General features: G+C 39.5%; 1 protein-coding gene across 1 annotated transcript; it reads left to right on the forward strand.

The window, feature by feature from the left end:
* The first annotated feature begins 16384 nt into the window (after positions 1 to 16384).
* LOC147465712 (uncharacterized) lies at positions 16385 to 17146 on the forward strand. Its single transcript, XM_086512173.1, has one exon. The coding sequence runs from the start codon at positions 16385 to 16387 to the stop codon at positions 17144 to 17146; it is 762 nt and encodes a 253-aa protein (XP_086368299.1).
* The last annotated feature ends 1057 nt before the right edge of the window (positions 17147 to 18203 follow it).

Genomic DNA, 18203 nt, shown 5'->3' on the forward strand with positions numbered 1-18203 from the left:
TGGCAAAACTATCAATTTTGCAACATTTGTAGGAAGATCTGAAGAAAGAAGCAAACAAAATTTCGTGCCAAAAAGATTTAAACCAACTCATATTTAGATCCATGAATTTTGGAATAGGCAAGTCCATGTTCCACAAAATGGACACCTTAGCATCCAAACAAGATGTCATCCGTCGGCATAAAAAGGATACGACGCAGCTTCATGACTATAGTTTGGACAAGATCATGCAACCAATTCTGCAGGCTTTCAAACATGACCCAAAATGGGAAAAAAGTGCATAATTGCAACCTTGGGGAGAAAGTTCGGTGTCCATGGCATCACACACATAAAATATGAAGCACCCCAAACATCTCCTCTAGTGACAATATCTTGAATTTCTTTTTCAGAGGCACATGAAACCACATAAAAGACTTTGCTTACCTCTATGAAGTGTTGCACTTCTATTTTGTTACTGAGCATAATAACCACCCAATCCCAAAGATCTTCAGCCATCATCCATCGACCCATAAAATACAACACTACCAACTTTGCACAACATGCTTCCAAGCTCTATAATGCATCATCAACACTAAAGTTCACTTCCATTGCCAATCCATCAACCCTCTTCCTTTGAATAAACATATTAGTACCCCATGCAACACCAATTTGGACATAGTAAGCTCCTTAAAAGGAAATGGTTTCAGAGTTTTCTCATGGCATCTCACATATGAACAACTTTTTGGACCACGTTTTTCCCCTATCATGCAAACACAAAGTTAGTTGACATAGCTATATATGAAATTGACCCACATTCCAAGTCATCCACTCTCTCCCTATCGTCCCCTATCAAGAATACATCAATATTTTATTTTACACAAACCCCAACAAACATAAATATGCAAATAGCTCACTTCAACATTGGTTGATTGTTATAGCTAGTTTAGAATAGGGTTCAACCCAACAAAAGTCAGATTAAACTGCACGTGCTCTATCTTCTTGGACAATATTACTACCTATTTGAATAAAGATAGATGCTTACATACAACCAACTTTCACAATTGACTGTTGCATCACACCTAAGTGACCTATAATGACTTGCCAACCTGAATCCTAACATCCATGCCTTCTTGGATTGAGTCAAACAATGTAGTTGTTGCCATTAAGATTGGACTTTTTTTGCAGTAGTCATTAGTCATTTGCATTTAAGGATTCTAAGTTGGGCTTTTTCTTGAACTTTTTTGATTACTTGTTGCTTCTTGAGTTTCCATTCTTTGGTCACATGTATGGATAAGTAGAAGCAATAAATATGGGAGTTACATATTTTCCTAATATGGTCGTGTAGTTTAATTTCTCAATTTATTTCAAGCCATTGTAATACTTTGCATATGCTAAAAGATCACTGAGAGTTCCAAGATATAAAGAATATGTCGGTTAGTGTGTCTAGGTGGCATATACATAAATATGGAGCCCTAAAGGCTTTGGGTGCTTGGACATTGCACATAACCCTAGGTATGTGTGTAAATGGAATTAGAGATCTCATCCTCATTTGTCGAGATCACCTCTAGTGAGAGATCAAATGGTGTGTTTTTAAGGAGTCCTTGAGCTTCTCCTTGCTCATGTGACTTGATTAATACTAATCAATGCTCTTAATTGTCATTCACTATGACATTTTCACTCTCTATTGATTATCTTTGATAGATTTCATTAGGGAAATTTTGGACTCTCAAATGGGCCCTATAAGGACTTTGAATTTCTTCCTCTTGTCTAAACCGAGGGCATGGTAAAATGTTTACAAATGAAATCAAAACTTGTCGAACCTTTTGGATTTAGATGTACTCATTGAGATCTATTCATTGATATATAACATGCCATCAGATTCCTTATTTTAGAAGGTTTCATTTTTTGATGTGACAACTCCGTCTTATAAATGGAATCTCTCCCCACACTTTAGCTTCAGTGGGGAGGCCATAGCTTCTACAAATCAACTCCGAATTTATCGGACTTTGGGGATTTAGAACCTACTTTCTAAGATCTCTCCAATGATATGTTGGTTGATAGGTTTTGACAAAGAATTTATGTACTTCACCGGGTTGCCCACTTTGGACAAGAGACGCAAAGTCAAACCTCCTTATACAGACCTTTTGAGAGTCCAATTTTTCCCTAATGATTAACTAGATCTTAACTAAATAGTGGTTAATTTCTCTCTAATCTTATGTGATTGCCCTCTATACTTTTTGTGTGCATGTAGGTTTGATTGAGCATGGATGCTTTTCATTAATGTGTAGCATGATGCGATTAGTGATATTGTGCATCATTGGAATTGTTAATGTGCTTGATTGATTTGATCTAGATGATGAGAGGTGGAAGTTGAGATTGCCAATCTTGTGTCATAGCTCCTCACTAGGCCAAGAAGCTCACCTCATAGAGTTAGCCATTTGTGTTATCATGATTAGCTCACTAATCTTGTGTAAGTGTTTCCATGCCCTAGCCAGGTAGCTCAATCGCTCTAGATTGACATATATAAGCTTATCATTGGGGATATGCTACAATGGACCCCATACATTTGGTGTCACTGCCAAGGATCAATAGGCTATTCTAATGTAAATTTGGCATAATCAAATAGTTTTTCTCACTTATTTGATTTGTATTGAGGCGGTGCGGGGCGGGCAACAAGAAGAGTGGCCTCTAAGCACTCTTCTAGACTCCCGTGTTGCTCAATCGGGTTGGGGTTGGAAAAAACAACAAACACACACACAAACCCGCAACCTAACCCTACACAAATTTGGGGCACTACATAGTTTTGGATGCAAACTAGGACGTGTAGAGAGAGAGAGAGAGAGAGAGAGAGAGAGAGAGAGAGAGAGAGAGAGAGAGAGAGAGAGAGAGAGAGAGAGAGAGAGAGAGAGAGAGAGAGAGAGAGAGAGAGAGAGAGAGAGAGAGTGCTCGGGCTGCTTTGAAATGTATCGGCAGTGATCAAGCAAACAGAATTATATATGTAAGAAAGAGAGAGAAGGGGGAGGGGGTGCTTGTTGCATTAATACCTTCTTACAAATCTGTCATGACCAATCAAAGTGAGATTAGTATTTTTTCAATATAGATTGAGTAAATTACACCACAACACATCACAAGAAAAAGCCACCCCAATCACTGTCTTAAGGCCAGGGGAGTCCTCTCCACCCTGTCGCCCTCTTACAGTATGTGGGATTTATGGCTAAATTGATGACAACACCCAGAGAGAAGCTATCAAGAACTTAAAGAAAACACCAAGACACTTACAGATCATTGTTGTCCATTACTTCACGTTGGAAGAGAGACAAAGTATCCAAGCTTAGTCCAAATCCACCCTCCTTGATTCAACAAATGTTGGGCTTACACTAGTAGGAGAAATGATAGATTTTCTACTCTCAATTGAATGATCACTCTGTCTTACAATGGCATAGAGTTCCCTTGCTAATCACCTCTAATACAACACATGCATATGCATAAGACAATGATCTTCCACTCAAGAGCTCCTTTTAGAGAGGTTGAGCTTGGCTTCTCAAGCTATAGCATAGTGATCTTGCTTATGGCTCCCCCTTTTCTGCTAGCTACACCCTCCTTTTATAGAAATTTTGGGGGCTAGGGTTACTCGTCTAACCATGGTTGGGTTAGATTTTCAGCACTTATGTAATTTCTTTTGCTTGGAATTATCAAGAAGTTGGTGTGGATAGATGAAGAAGTGAGAGATGAGAGAAGTCGAGGTGATAGGACTTTTCATAGTAGGTTAGTGTTAGTAAATTAGTAGAGTTAGTAGTTTTATTGATTTACAAATGGAACTGGATATTTACAATGGGAGTATCCAAGTAGGATACAAATAAGGAAGAAAAAACTCTTAATAGGTAAGAAAAAATAGATTTCTTACAATGTTGATGCTCCAAGTGTCTTGAGTAGGGTCAATTTTGACGCTTGTTGACGGTCCACTAGCTTTGACGGTACGTTTTTTCTCCACTCTTGACCTTCCTTGGGAGCCAAGGTAATTGAATATCAGTAGTCAATCAACATGGTGCTGTCTTTCAAGAGAAGAGGCTGAATTTTGTGGTTCTTTTGATAGATATGGGTAATATGGAAGAGGAAAAATAGACTAGGTGGTCAATTTTGGAAAGGAAGTGTGTGTAGGAGACATGAGTTCACCATGGTTTCTCTTATTCTTCAAAGTTGGGAAGAAGGCGAGTAGGGTGCAGAGAGGAGTGGTGACAGAGGTGGGGATGATGAGTGGAGAAGTGTGGGTGAAAGAGGAAAATGATAAAGTGGAAGAGGGAGTGTGGCTACATAGCATGGGCAAACTGGGGTCCACCAATAAAATCGTAGCTCACAGCTCGTAGCTCAAAAAAATATGAAAAAACTTGACGTAAAAGTTCAACCCATGAGCTACAAATTTTGTTTGTATCACCTTTTTAAATTCGGAGAGCATGTGATCTTTAAAAATTCAGCAAAACCGACTGTTTTTTTCCACTGCACAAAGTCCTTGTGAGGTCCTTCTTTGGATGATTCTTTTGAATACCTCCAAGAGTGAGCCCCCCATAGTGCATGCATGCATGACACATATCCTTGACCTTATTTGGTAGGTCTGTATTTGAAGATATTCTTGAGATCATGGTATAAGTGAATAGTACAACTAAGAAAATCAAATATTGAGGGGTCTAAAAAAATATGTACATGTCAAATATAAATAATAAAGGTGGAAAAAATATAAAGGGGTCAAAATAAATCTCTCTCATTATAAGTCTACCATAAAAAGATGAATATTTTTGGTGGTCTAATTTATGAGAGTAATAAAGAATAGATGTAGGAAGGAAAAAATCACAATAGTGAAAAAATATAGAACTAGTTTTTTTGGATTTTTGTTGGGATGGAGTTACACCAAAAATAAGAGAAGCTTGCATGAAATTATTTTTATATGGAATAAAGAGTGTGCAAAATGGTAAGAAAAAATATGATAATGGTGAGTCAATGTACATAGCATAAATAACACACCATAGGTAGAAATATTTAAATAAATACCAAAATAATTATGAAAAATCCTTTTATTTAGGCCCTATATACAATGAAATACTTACACACAAATGGGCCATAATATACTTATAATTTTTTATTTTTTTATTTTTATTTTTTGGCTCAACTAACCCAGTGACTAGCTAATTGAGGGTTTTTAAGAAGATATGGGAAAAGTCCCCTAACTCACACACACCTATACAGTGAAAGGGTGAGGGTAACCACAGTGTTTGAGTGATTTGATAGGGTGAGGTAACTCGCTATGGAAATTACAGAGAGCCGAAAAATGGCTATCATTAGCCCTCCCCCAGGATGATGGTATATTCATGTACCATCATAAAGCATCTTTTTCAAAGAGAGCGCTTCAGAGTCCTTGGACGAGATCTTCATTGTTTGGCCCCTCAGAATTTTGGATGGAGTTACACTCATGCTTCATGTAACAATACTTACATGAGATAGCTGCCTTTTGACAGATCTTTGGTAGATCCTTTGGTAAAAGGCGACTCAAATAAGGCTTCAAGCGATACCCGTTTACCTTCCTGGAGTGCTCTTTCATATTCAAGTCCATAAGTTGATAGTAACTTGAATTGAAAGCCTTCTTGACTATGTATGGCCCCTGCCATCTAGTTTCAAACTTGGCATCAAAACGATTATCGAGTCGATTGTCATACCTTAGCACAAGATCTCTTTCATTGATGCCTTTGTCCTTCAGTTTCTTGTCAAGCTTTTCCTTCGTCTGTGTGGCTTTCCTCTTGTAGCACTCGTATGCTGCTTCTCTTTTCCACTCAAGCTTAGCTAAGGTAAGAAGTCGATCCATCCATGCTTCTTGATCATTTTGTGCACCTCTGCCATAAAGCCGTATTGTTGGGATGTTGAGCTCAATTGGTTGCAAAGCTTCTTGACCATAGACTAGGTGAAATGGTGTAAACTCCGTGGCTTCCTTGTATGTGGTTCGATACGCCCACAAGGCACCATCCAAGAAGTCATCCCACAACTTTGTCTTGTTTTTCACCATCTTTCTAATGATGCCTGCAATGACACCATTAGCTTTTTCTACCAAACCATTTGATTGGGGATAGTAGGGTGTACTATGATGATGTAGAATGTGAAGTTCTTCACAGACTTCTGTGAGCAAGCCCTTTCTAAACCCTGGACCATTATCAGAAAAAATCTCCAAAGGTGTGCCAAATCTACAACAAATGTGAGTGTAGACAAATTTGCTCACCGTCCTCTCATTTACCTTTACCACACTTTGTGCTTCCACCCACCTAGTCATATAGTCTACAGCCACTAGAATGTAGAGTTTACCATTTTTTTTCCTAGGCAGAGGAACCATAGCATCAATGCCCCACTTTTCAAAGGGTCCATTTGCAAGCACGATTTGCCTTGGACCATAAAACAATCTTCTATTCCCATTTACCTGACAATTGTGACAACTTTTACACCAATGTTGGACATCCACATGCAGACTTGGCCAAACATACCCCGCAAGCAAAATCTTCTTCACAGTTAACTCTTGGGTAAAATGACCACCACATGCCTCTTCATGAAAACCTTTTAGAATGGATGAAATATCCTTGATATTTGGTACTCTTCTGCACACTTGATCCTTCCCTCTTTGATAGAGTGATCCTTCTAGGAAGAGATACGCGCTTGCCTTCTTCATGAGTCTCCTCTTCTGAGCCTTCATGAAGTCTTGTGGAAACTCACCCTCCAAAATGTAGCTAATAATGGGAGTCAATGACTCCAATCCCTGGTATCTCGGTTGCTTGATAGTTGCTGCCACCATGATGACCTGCACTTCTTTCTCAACACATGTAACTACTTGCTGTGCAAGTAAATTGGCATCTTCATTCTGTTTCCTAGGAATATGATATAGTTGCACTTCTTCAAATTGATTAAACAATCTATGAATGGCATTAACTTTTATCCTTAAGCTTTCATTCTTGCATGCCCAAATGCCTAAAATTTGCTTCACAATGAGAAGTGTATCCCCTTTTACCATGAGACGTTGTATACCTTGGCCAATGCATATCTTTAAACCATGAAGTAGTGTGTCGTATTCTGCCTCATTGTTGCTAGTTGAACCTGGTAGATTGACCTTCTCTTTCATGACCACCTCTCCGCTTGGGTTGTGCAATACTAGCCCTCCCCCTGCTTTTCCTGTGACTCGTCGAAAATCTCCATCAAAGAACAAGGTAAAAGCATTAGGAATACTTTTAGGTGGTGGAAATGGTAGGGTCTTTACTTCAGGCACCTTTATCTCCTTCTCATGTACCCTATAAGTAAGGATCCCTGCCAATTGTGCACGCACACTATTTTCTACCTTGAAAGAGTATTGGAACTCTTGCAATTCCATAATCCACTTTGAGATCCTAGTGCTAAGATTCATTTGAGATCTAAACTTTCTCACCGAAAACATGAGAGAAAGAATCATGAGTTCTGCCTCCGTGTAGCCTCTCTCCAAAGCATTCATGACCCTACTAGAAAAGTAGATGGGTCGCATCCTGGTACTGTGGGGATCTTGTTGTAGTAAAACTGCACCAATTGTTTCCTTCCCAACACTAGAGCTAACAAAGAATATGTACCCCCAACAAGGAGGCATGAGTGTTGGTAGCTCTGACAAAATGACTTTAATGTTACAAAAGTACTCTTCAAGCTCATAAGACCATGCAAATTCTACTTATTGTGTCAACTTTTGCAAAGGATGAAGCAACTCCGAAGCTAAGTGAATAAAGCGTGACATATACTTCACCTTTTGAATGAATGAGATGACCTCTTTGAGATTCTTGGGTGATGGGAGCTCAAGAAGAGCCTTTGCCTTTGAAGGATCCACCTCAATGCCTTTATAGGAAACCTTGTGACCAAGCAAGATCACTTCATCCTCACCTATGTGACACTTGTCAGGGTTGAGTTGACCTCCCATGTCGTAGAGATTCTTTAAACCTTCTGAGTCTACCCTTTGTAGATGCAATGATTTTGACCTATAAATGTAAAAATCATCAATAAAAACCCTAATGGACTTTCCAAAGAATGCTTGAAACACCATGTTCATGAAGCGTTGGAAAGTTGCAGGAGCATTTGTTAGGCCAAATGGCATAACTCTAAAAGCATAACAACCCCAAGGAGTGATGAAGGTTGTTCTTAACTGATCTTCCAATGCGATACTTATTTGAAAGTAACCTGAGTAGCCATCACACACAGTGTACTTCTCATGACCAGCTACCTCATTTAGTATCTCATCCTGAAATGGGAGGGGAATGTGATCTCTTTTTGTTGCCTCATTGAGTGGACGGTAATCCACACACACCCTCCACTTTCCGTTTTTCTTAGGAGTGACAACAATGGGAGAGACCCACTCTGAATTCTCCACTGGATAAATGAAACCTGCTACTAGAAGCTTTCTTACCTCCTTGAGTAAAGCCTGCTCCTTGATGACTCATAGCCTTCGTAGCTTCTGAGCCTTAGGTGTGGCCTCTGGCTTCAACTCAATTTTGTGTTGAACAGCATCTACTCCACGTACATCGGTGTAGTCTTTAGCAAAAAGCCTAGGAAATTTCCTTAGCACACATTTGAACTCCTCTCTTTTGTCCTTTGTAAGTGTTGTAGAGAACATACCTTCTAACATTCCTTCATCTTACACATTTTGGTTCTCTTGGGAACCTACCTCTTCCAAACCTGGGCAAAAGGTCTCTTGGTTGTTTGGATTAAACCTTACCCCCATGACTTCGATGGAAGACTCCTCTTCAGTAATGCTGCCGCTACTTTCTCCGTCTGAAGTGCTATCAGTCCAGCCTTCCTCTGTCTCACTTTGAGATGATTCTTCATGGAGCTCCTCTTGGCATTGCTCCTTCATATCAAAGACAACGTTCTTATGATTGTCATTCCTGCAAATTAGCTTTCTACTCTCCCAATCCTGCAAAGCTCGCAATTTCATTAGCTATGGTCTCCCTATGATAAATGGGTAACCATTTACTTTGGTAGACATGACATAGAAATCCACTGCCTTCTTAATTACAAAGGCCTCCACAAAGACATTTTTACAAATGCCTACGCACCTAGCCTTGCTATTGTTTGCCATTTTGAATTTAATTTCAGGTGTCTCATGGATGTGCATGCCTAGTCTTTGCATGAGTCCTTCTGTCATGATGCAAATTTGTGCACCCCCATCCACTAGACCTTTCCTAACCAATCTTCCTTTGATGTAACAATCTAGCACATGTGTAATATCCTCATTCATTTCAACATGTACAATTTTTACAACAGGAACACTCTCTTTTATCTTTCTCCTAGTGCTAACTGCCTTCGTTAAATCCCTCCTAATTGTCTTCCAATAGGTTGTATGGAGCCATACCATGTCCAACAGGGAAGTCTTGGAGATTGATACGACGTCGAGTCCTCTTAGCTTCCTTGATCTCCTTTGCCTTCTTGCCTCGTCCATGGTCACTCTGTGATGTGACGCCTTCTTTCTCTTTATCTTTTCCTCGGCCACGCTTAATGCCATTTGCTTCCATGTCAACCTCATTTGAGTTTGTCACCTCTACCACATGCACATTTGGGTTTGGAAAAGGTGGAACTCCTTCCACTCCTTGTGGAGGTGGTCTTGCTCCATTTGGTCTTTGTAAAATCCTTGGTTGTTGACCAGTTCCTTCACCTGCATTCATCACTGGGTAATTCAAGTTAGGTCTCCCTGGCTCCCCATGGGGCCAAGGAAAATTATACATCCCATGTCCAGACTCTCCGCAATTCCAACATTGCAAGACTCTCCTATGTCGTGGATCTCACTCTTCAAACTTCTTTGCTTGTCCCTTTGGACCTACAGCTTGTGCAAGGTGAATTGATAGGCTGCTTAAAGATTCATTTAACTTCTCAATCACTTCCGCTGTTACCTCAGGAAGCTCCCTAGATGTTGATGCTTGTGACTTACCTTTGGGTCTAAGAACTTCTATTGGAACCCCCCCCTTAAGCACTTGAGTTTCCTATATTTCTCAGCAGCCCTAGCTTCAGCTGCATCAAAGGTAGCAGGTGCACGCGCCTCAACTTTTATCTTAAGGTCAGGAAAGAGTCCGGCTATGAACCTCTCCTTCTTTAGGAACTCTGCACCATCACCAGGGTTAGCAACATTTCTCACCCATACAGCCCAAAGACGTAGAAACTCTTGCCTGTACAAGTAGTAGTCATCTAGGTCTTTTTGCTTATGAGAAACAATGTCTTGCTATAGTTTTTGATTGTTTTGGGTATCAAAGAAGTATCTCTTGAAATGATTCACAACCTCCGTGTAATTCCCTTTAACTTCCTCAGGCAACGAGTCAAACCAAGTGCTAGCTTTCCTAAGGACCACTTCAAACATCTACGTTTTCTTGATCAGTTACTGTCCTCTTGATACGACAAGACATCTTGAAATTTGCTAAAAATAATTCTTCATCCTCTCCAGGCTCTCCAAAGATCTACAGAGTAATATTTTCTAAATTGCAATCTATTCTACAACAAAATAAAAATATTCACATCAAATGACCTATGATAATCAATAAGAGGCAGGATGACAGGGTTTGGTGATGCCAGAATTTCTCCTACTCTTTGGGCACCAAACATGAACACCATACGTTGTTGAAAGTGGATCTTCCTACTAATTGCAACGTTTATTCTAATGTGTGGAGTGAAATGGAAGGGGAAAACCTCTATTCCTGGGCCATTATCCATGGTCTATGCATGACCTAATGCTTAAAACAAAACAAAAATATAGACGTCCAAACTAAGGTCGTACCTAATGTGAGGCAAAATAAAGGGATTTACTGATGCGTTTATCTCTGCCAACCTAAGGGGACCTAAATATCTACGAATTACACATTGAAGTTGCAAGTTAGTACTAACAATTATGTGTAACTTTTGCCTTGCAATTGGAATGAAAGGATCATACAAATTCTCATGATTCATGCAAACTACTTGACTATTCTAGAGATTGATCCCACACAAAAACATACACAAGTTGGTTCCTCCGTGGGGGCACCAATTTGAAGGCGGTCCGGGGCGGGCAACAAGAAGAGTGGCCTCTAAGCACTCTTCTAGGCTCCCGTGCTGCTCAATTGGGTTGGGGTTGGAAAAAAACAATAAACACACACACAAACCCGCAACCTAACCCTACACAAATTTGGGGCACCACATAGTTTTGGATGCGAACTAGGATGCGTAGAGAGAGAGAGAGAGAGAGAGAGAGAGAGAGAGAGAGAGAGAGAGAGAGAGAGAGAGAGAGAGAGAGAGAGAGAGAGAGAGAGAGAGAGAGAGAGAGAGAGAGAGCTCGGACTGCTTTGAAATGTATTGGCAGTGATCAAGCAAACAAAATTATATATGTAAGAAGGAGAGAGAAGGGGGAGGGGGTGCTTGTCGCATTAATACCTTCTTTGAAATTTGTCATGACCAATGAAAGTGAGATTAGTATTTTTTTCAACATAGCTTGAGTAAATTACACCACAACACATCACAAGAAAAGCCACCCCAATCACTGTCTTAAGGCCAGGGAAGTCCTCTCCACCCTGTCGCCCTCTTACAGTATGTGGGATTTATGGCTAAATTGATAACAACACCCAGAGAGAAGCTATCAAGAACTTAAAGAAAACACCAAGACACTTACAGATCATTGTTGTCCATTACTTCACGTTGGAAGAGAGACAAAGTATCCAAGCTTAGTCCAAATCCACCCTTCTTGATTCAACAAATGTTGGGCTTACACTAGTAGGAGAAATGATAGATTTCCTACTCTCAATTGAATGATCACTCTCTCTTACAATGGCATAGAGTTCCCTTGCTAATCACTCCTAATACAACACATGCATATGCATAAGACAATGATCTTCCACTCAAGAGCTCCTTTTAGAGAGGTTGAGCTTGGCTTCTCAAGCTATAGCATAGTGATCTTGCTTATGGCTCCCCCTTTTGTGCTAGCTACACCCTCCTTTTATAGCAATTTTGGGGGCTAGAGTTACTCGTCTAACCATGGTTGGGTTAGATTTTCAGCACTTATCTAATTTCTTTTGCTTGGAATTATCAAGAAGTTGGTGTGGATAGATGAAGAAGAGAGAGAGGAGAGAAGTGGAGGTGATAGGACTTTTCATAGTAGGTTAGTGTTAGTAAATTAGTAGAGTTAGTATTTTTATTGATTTACAAATGGAACTGGATATTTACAATGGGAGTATCCAAGTAGGATACAAATAAGGAAGAAAAAACTCTTAATATGTAAGAAAAAATGGATTTCTTACAATGTTGATGCTCCAAGTGTCTTGAGTAGGGTCAATTTTGACGCTTGTTGACGGTCCACTAGCTTTGACGGCACGTTTTTTCTCCACTCTTGACCTTCCTTGGGAGCCAAGGTAATTAAATATGAGTAATCAATCAACATGGTGCTGTCTTTCAAGAGAAGAGGCTGAATTTTGTGGTTCTTTTGATAGATATGGGTAATATGGAAGAGGAAAAATGAGACTAGGTGGTCAATTTTGGAAAGGAAGTGTGTGTAGGAGACATGAGTTCACCATGGTTTCTCTTATTCTTCAAAGTTGGGAAGAAGGTGAGTAGGGTGCATAGAGGAGTGGTGACAGAGGTGGGGATGATGAGTGGAGAAGTGTGGGTGAAAGAGGAAAATGATAAAGTGGAAGAGGGAGCGTGGCTGCATAACATGGGCAAACTGGGGTCCACCAATAAAATCACAGCTCATAGCTCGTAGCTCAAAAAAATATGAAAAAAGTTGAGGTAAAAGTTCAGTCCACGAGCTACAAATTTTGTTTGTATCACCTTTTCAAATTCGGAGAGCATGTGATCCTTAAAAATTCAGCAAAACCGACTGTTTTTTTCCACTGCACAAAGTCCTTGTGAGGTCCTTCTTTGGATGATTCTTTTGAATACCTCCAAGAGTGAGCCCCCCATAGTGCATGCATGCATGCCACATACCCTCGACCTTATTTGGTAGGTCTATAATTGAAGATATTGTTGAGATTATGATATAAGTGAATAGTACAACTAAGAAAATCAAATATTGAGGGGTCTAAAAAAATATGTATATGTCAAATATAAATAATAAAGGTGGAAAAAATAAAAATGGGTCAAAATAAATCTCTCTCATTACAGGTCTACCATAAAAAGATGAATATTTTTGGTGGTTTAATTTATGAGAGTAATAAAAAATAGATGTAGGAAGGAAAAAATCACAATAGTGAAAAAATATAGAACTAGTTTCTTTGGATTTTTGTTGGGATGGAGTTACACCAAAAATAAGAGAAGCTTGCATGAAATTATTTTTATATGAAATAAAGAGTATGCAAAATTGTAAGAAAAAATATGGTAATGGTGAGTGAATGTACATATAATAAATAACACACCATAGGTAGAAATATTTAAATAAATACCAAAATAACTATGAAAAATCATTTTATTTAGGCCCTATATACAATGAAATATTTACACACAAATGGGCCATAATATACTTATAATTTTTTATTTTTTTATTTTTTTGGCTTAGCTAACCTACTGACTACCTAATTGAGGGTTTTTGAGTGATTTGATAGGGTGAGGTAACTCGCTATGGAAATTACAGAGAGCCGAAAAACGGTTATTAGTATGTTTGTTATTTTGTGGATTTTGGAAGAGTGTGAAAATGGAAATGTGTTCAAATTTCCGTAATTTGATACCATATCTCTCTAATTGTGTGCCTATACACTCTAATTTTTGACACTATCCCATTTCTAATTTCACTATTTAAAAACAAAGTTGATTTGTGATAATCACGTAACCATTTCTTGATTTTGAAATGCAAGAATAGGGCTTTGGAGTGTCAACAAAGTGAACCTACACATTGAGAAATTGACAATTACGGGGTGCCATTGGAATTTGAGATGTGTGCAGTATAGAAAGTTATGGTCAATTTGATGTTATGGGATTTTGATTTGTGCATTTGCATGCCATCCCAATGCCGAATTTTTCATAGAGTTGAATGTGCATAAATTGGTGATTTAACTTAATGATTTGCGTTTTTTATTTTCCAAATTTGTGCTTGAATGGTTTTATTGTTATTGTGTGCACTAAGATAAGTGTTTATGCACTTTAATTGAGTGTATTTATTCCTAATTTTAAGTGTGTGTGCACTAATTGGACTTTGTGTTAACCCTAAAAATCAATGTGTAATTAGAGATTTGGTAAATGTGATTAATAATTTGTGGAATGGGCTTTTCCAATTGATTATTGGAGTTCTTAGTGTGCAAATTTGACAATATTCACACTTGAGTGTGAGCACCTAGAAATTGGTAAAAACCTACAACCAACTATTAGTGTGCACACACGTGAAAAATGATTAATGTACATGCTTGATTGGATATTTGATTGCAAATTGATTTGTGTAATAATTAATTGATGCAAGTTTAAGCTCAAAATAGGGATCTACACTCTAACTGCATAAGTTTTTCACCTAAATTTATCAATGTCTATAGGCTTAGTCTCGATTTTCATTGATGAAATTAATTGGCAATTGAATTGATTTGAAAGTTGATATCTTATTTAGCTTCACCATGCACCCAAGTATGTGGAATTTGTAAAAAAATTTGCGGTATTGTTTGGATAATTTTGGTAAAAGTCTGGCAATTTTTTGCTAATTATTACATTAATTTCTAATTAATTCCATAAAAATCAATAATGCATGATTTTGATGAGCTATTTTGACTGCATGATTATGGAATGTTGTGAAGTAATTTTGTGTCCTCATTGGTTGAGTTTTGTGCGTTTTGCTATTTTTGAAGATCGGTTTGATGACTTTGATATAAATGGATGTTTTCAATTAAAATTGCTATTTTTGATGTATTTGTACATGCCCAAGGTATGAGAATGTGATTGCCAATGATTCCTTGAGGTTTTTGGATGTTTTAGGATTTTTTTTTTTTTTTTGTGATTTTTTTATTTTTTGTGCTAATTTTGGGCTAAAAGTTTTGGCCAAATCTCGTATTTTGGGATGTAAAAAAAGTAAAATTGAAAAGAAAACTGATTTGTTGAGCACATCTGCACTAACACTAGAATTGTTGATTGCACCCGCATCTTCTTTGTGTCTCACTTAGTTATTAGCTGAAATTGAGGCCCTCACGAGTCTAACCGACCACATTAGCAAAATCCCGATGGATTTTGAGTTTACTGTGTTGAGAAGAATTTTTACGAGTTTGATGTAAAGTTTGACCGGTGCTATGAAATCTAATCACAAACATGAAAATAGGTCTTTTTCAACTCCGACCAGAAGAAAGATTTTCTTTTGGCGAACCTCATGTGTGGTCATTAGGAAGAGGATGGACTCTAGGGTCTCTTTATTTGCCATGAGATTACAGAGGTGATTAACATTTTGAAACATAGATGCATGCCATGTGTGCAAGAATGGTGGGTGTGTAAGCGTGCTCAAAGGATGCACTTTTCCCTCCAAAAAAGGGATGGATATATTTATATTCCACAACTCCTACATATGATCTCTGATTTGACCGGAGATTATAGATCTGCAATCTACAGGCTATGCTCTTTACATAGACATGTTACATGATATGATTTTGTTTGCTAGATTTTAAATCTCATTTTGGGGGGAAAGTTTAAATTCAAATAAACTAACTGTTTTGCCTGTTTGAATTCGATAGCTGTCCTTTGATTGTATCTTACTACTAGAGGTTTGACTCCCTTAAACTGCCAAATAAAGAGGCCCTTCTAGACCCCATTCTCTTCCTAATGTGAGAACCTCCTCTAGTTGAATTAAAAAGGTTAAAAACATCAACCCCACTTTCTTTGTTTATATTCTCTCTCTCTCTCTCTCTCTCTCTCTCTCTCTCTCTCTCTCTCTCTCTCTCTCTCTCTCTCTCTCTCTCTCTCTCTCTCTCTCTCTCTCTCTCTCTGTGCGAGTCTCCTGCGCTTTGAAGAAACCCTAGCTCTCTTTGTGTGTCCCTCCCAGGATTAAGGGCGGCCTGTGGAGGGGCGTTAAGCTCACGAGCTCGCCTCCCGTCTGCAGTACAGCAAGCTCCGCTCTCCCACACTCTGCGAGGACCTGCGGGTCTCGGTCTCTCTCTCTCTCTCTCTCTCTCTCTCTCTCTCTCTCTCTCTCTCTCTCTCTCTCTCTCTCTCTCTCTCTCTCTCTCTCTCTCTCTCTCTCTCTCTCTCTCTCTCTCTCTCTCTCTCTCTCTCTCTCTCTCTCTCTGTGTGTGTGTGTGCACCATTGCCGTTGCCGCGTCGACTGGCATCATAGGGGTAGTCTTTTGCGAGGGAAGCTTTGCCTGCCATCGATTCGATTTTTCAACATTGACTGGCTCTGCTGGCCTCAAAAGCCTAGAGCTCTAACATCAACCAGAGTCACACCACAAGAAGCCACAATCACATGACCATGGCTACTAGGGCTTCGTCCCGCAACAAACTTACCTTCGCCGGGGTTGTGGCAACGTCCCCAAAGCTAGACAGCACTATCCGCCTCCAAAATGAAGTTGAAAGGCTCCGCAAGGAGAACGACGAGCTGAAACAGAGAATTGTTGCCATTGAGCTTCGGCTCACCACAATGGAGAAAGACAAGAAAGAAGAGATCGAGCAGATGGAAGCCAAGCTCAAGAAAACGAAGGTAGATGTAGAAACCACCCTCACAAAGGCTGTCAAGAATCACGTGCAAGAGGTCATCTCTAACAAAGTTGAAGCCCGTGTGGCTTCTACGCTATGCGAACGACAAAGGCAAGATGACATCGCCCTCAATGTCCGCATCGGCGGGCTTCCAAGCGGCTGGAAAGGGGAGGGGGACATCGAATTTGGTAAGGCACTTCCTCTAATTCAAGCGGCATTCCCCATGATACAATGGGATGAAGAGGCAATCACCGTAGTTACACACGAGTATCGAACCAACCATGCCATCCTCACTCTCAAGACTAAATCGGATCGAATTAGACTCCTTCAACAATCAAGGCTTCTCCAAGACACTAAATTTTTCTTTGCGGAAGATCTTACACCCGCTCAACTCAAACAAAAAAAAGTAGAACTTCAAAAGGTACGCGAAGCACGTGCAGCAAGAAAATGGGCAGTGTACCGAGGAGGTAAATCCATCATCCAGGAGTTTCAAACTCCTAAACCAGCCTCCCTCCCACTTGCTCCCTCTTAGGTTTTTTCTTGTTCTCTTTTCTTGTTTATCCCCCGTTGGACCATCAGTCCTTAACTGAGATGTATATGACAACCCTATCCATTGTAATGTTTTGTTCTTTTTTGGTCCCATAGGTCATATATGACCTCCGTGGACGATAATATAATCTATCTATCTATCTATCTATTCCCTCTTTCTCTCTCTGATAACTATCTCTCTCCACTCTCTTTCTCTCTTCCACTTTTGATTTCTCTCTATTCCCTCTTTCTCTCTATTCCCTCTTTCTCTCTCTGATAGCTATCTCTCTCTCTTCTCTCCCTCACTTTCTCTCTTCATTAACTTTCCCTCTGTCTTTACTCTCTCCCTCACTTTATCTCTTTGTTAACTTTCCCTCTCTCTCTCTCTACTCTCTCCCTCACTTTATCTCTCTTCAAAGTTTTATGCTTAATAAATTCTCTCAAGTGACTCCCTTTCGATGCCTTGCCACAGGACGCCCACACACCTCACATACACATGATCTCTCCAAAAAGCCTCTCAGCACAGATGCTTAAACACACCCACACACTGCTTCTCATTAATACTCTCTCTCTCTCTCTCTCTCTCTCTCTCTCTCTCTCTCTCTCTCTCTCTCTCTCTCTCTCTCTCTTTCTCTCTCTCTACTCGTACACTAAACGGCACCTCCCTTCCTTGTTCTCTTATAGACAACACACACACATGCACACTTACACACTACCCAATGTGATCCTATTATTTAGTTTGGATTTCAGGTATTTATCTTACTTATTTGTCAAAGATTGGGTAGGGAAATTTACTAAGGTTTCTATATAAGCAACCATCAGCCCCCATTGTATTATCATCAATTCATTGGCAAGGTTGACTGGTTCAAGAGACTCTCTCTCTCTCTCTCTCTCTCTCTCTCTCTCTCTCTCTCTCTCTCTCTCTCTCTCTCTCTCTCTCTCTCTCTCTCTCTCTCTCTCTTTCACTCACTTGCTGCTCCTTGTACTACGTCAATTGGACTCACTTTTGTGGGCGCCAAGTAAGGTTGACCTTCTTTCATTTTTTTTGTTTTCTCAAGTGC

Source organism: Adiantum capillus-veneris, chromosome 1 (assembly GCF_014529385.1).
Source record: "Adiantum capillus-veneris isolate H3 chromosome 1, ASM1452938v2, whole genome shotgun sequence".
Classification (NCBI taxonomy): domain Eukaryota; kingdom Viridiplantae; phylum Streptophyta; class Polypodiopsida; order Polypodiales; family Pteridaceae; genus Adiantum; species Adiantum capillus-veneris.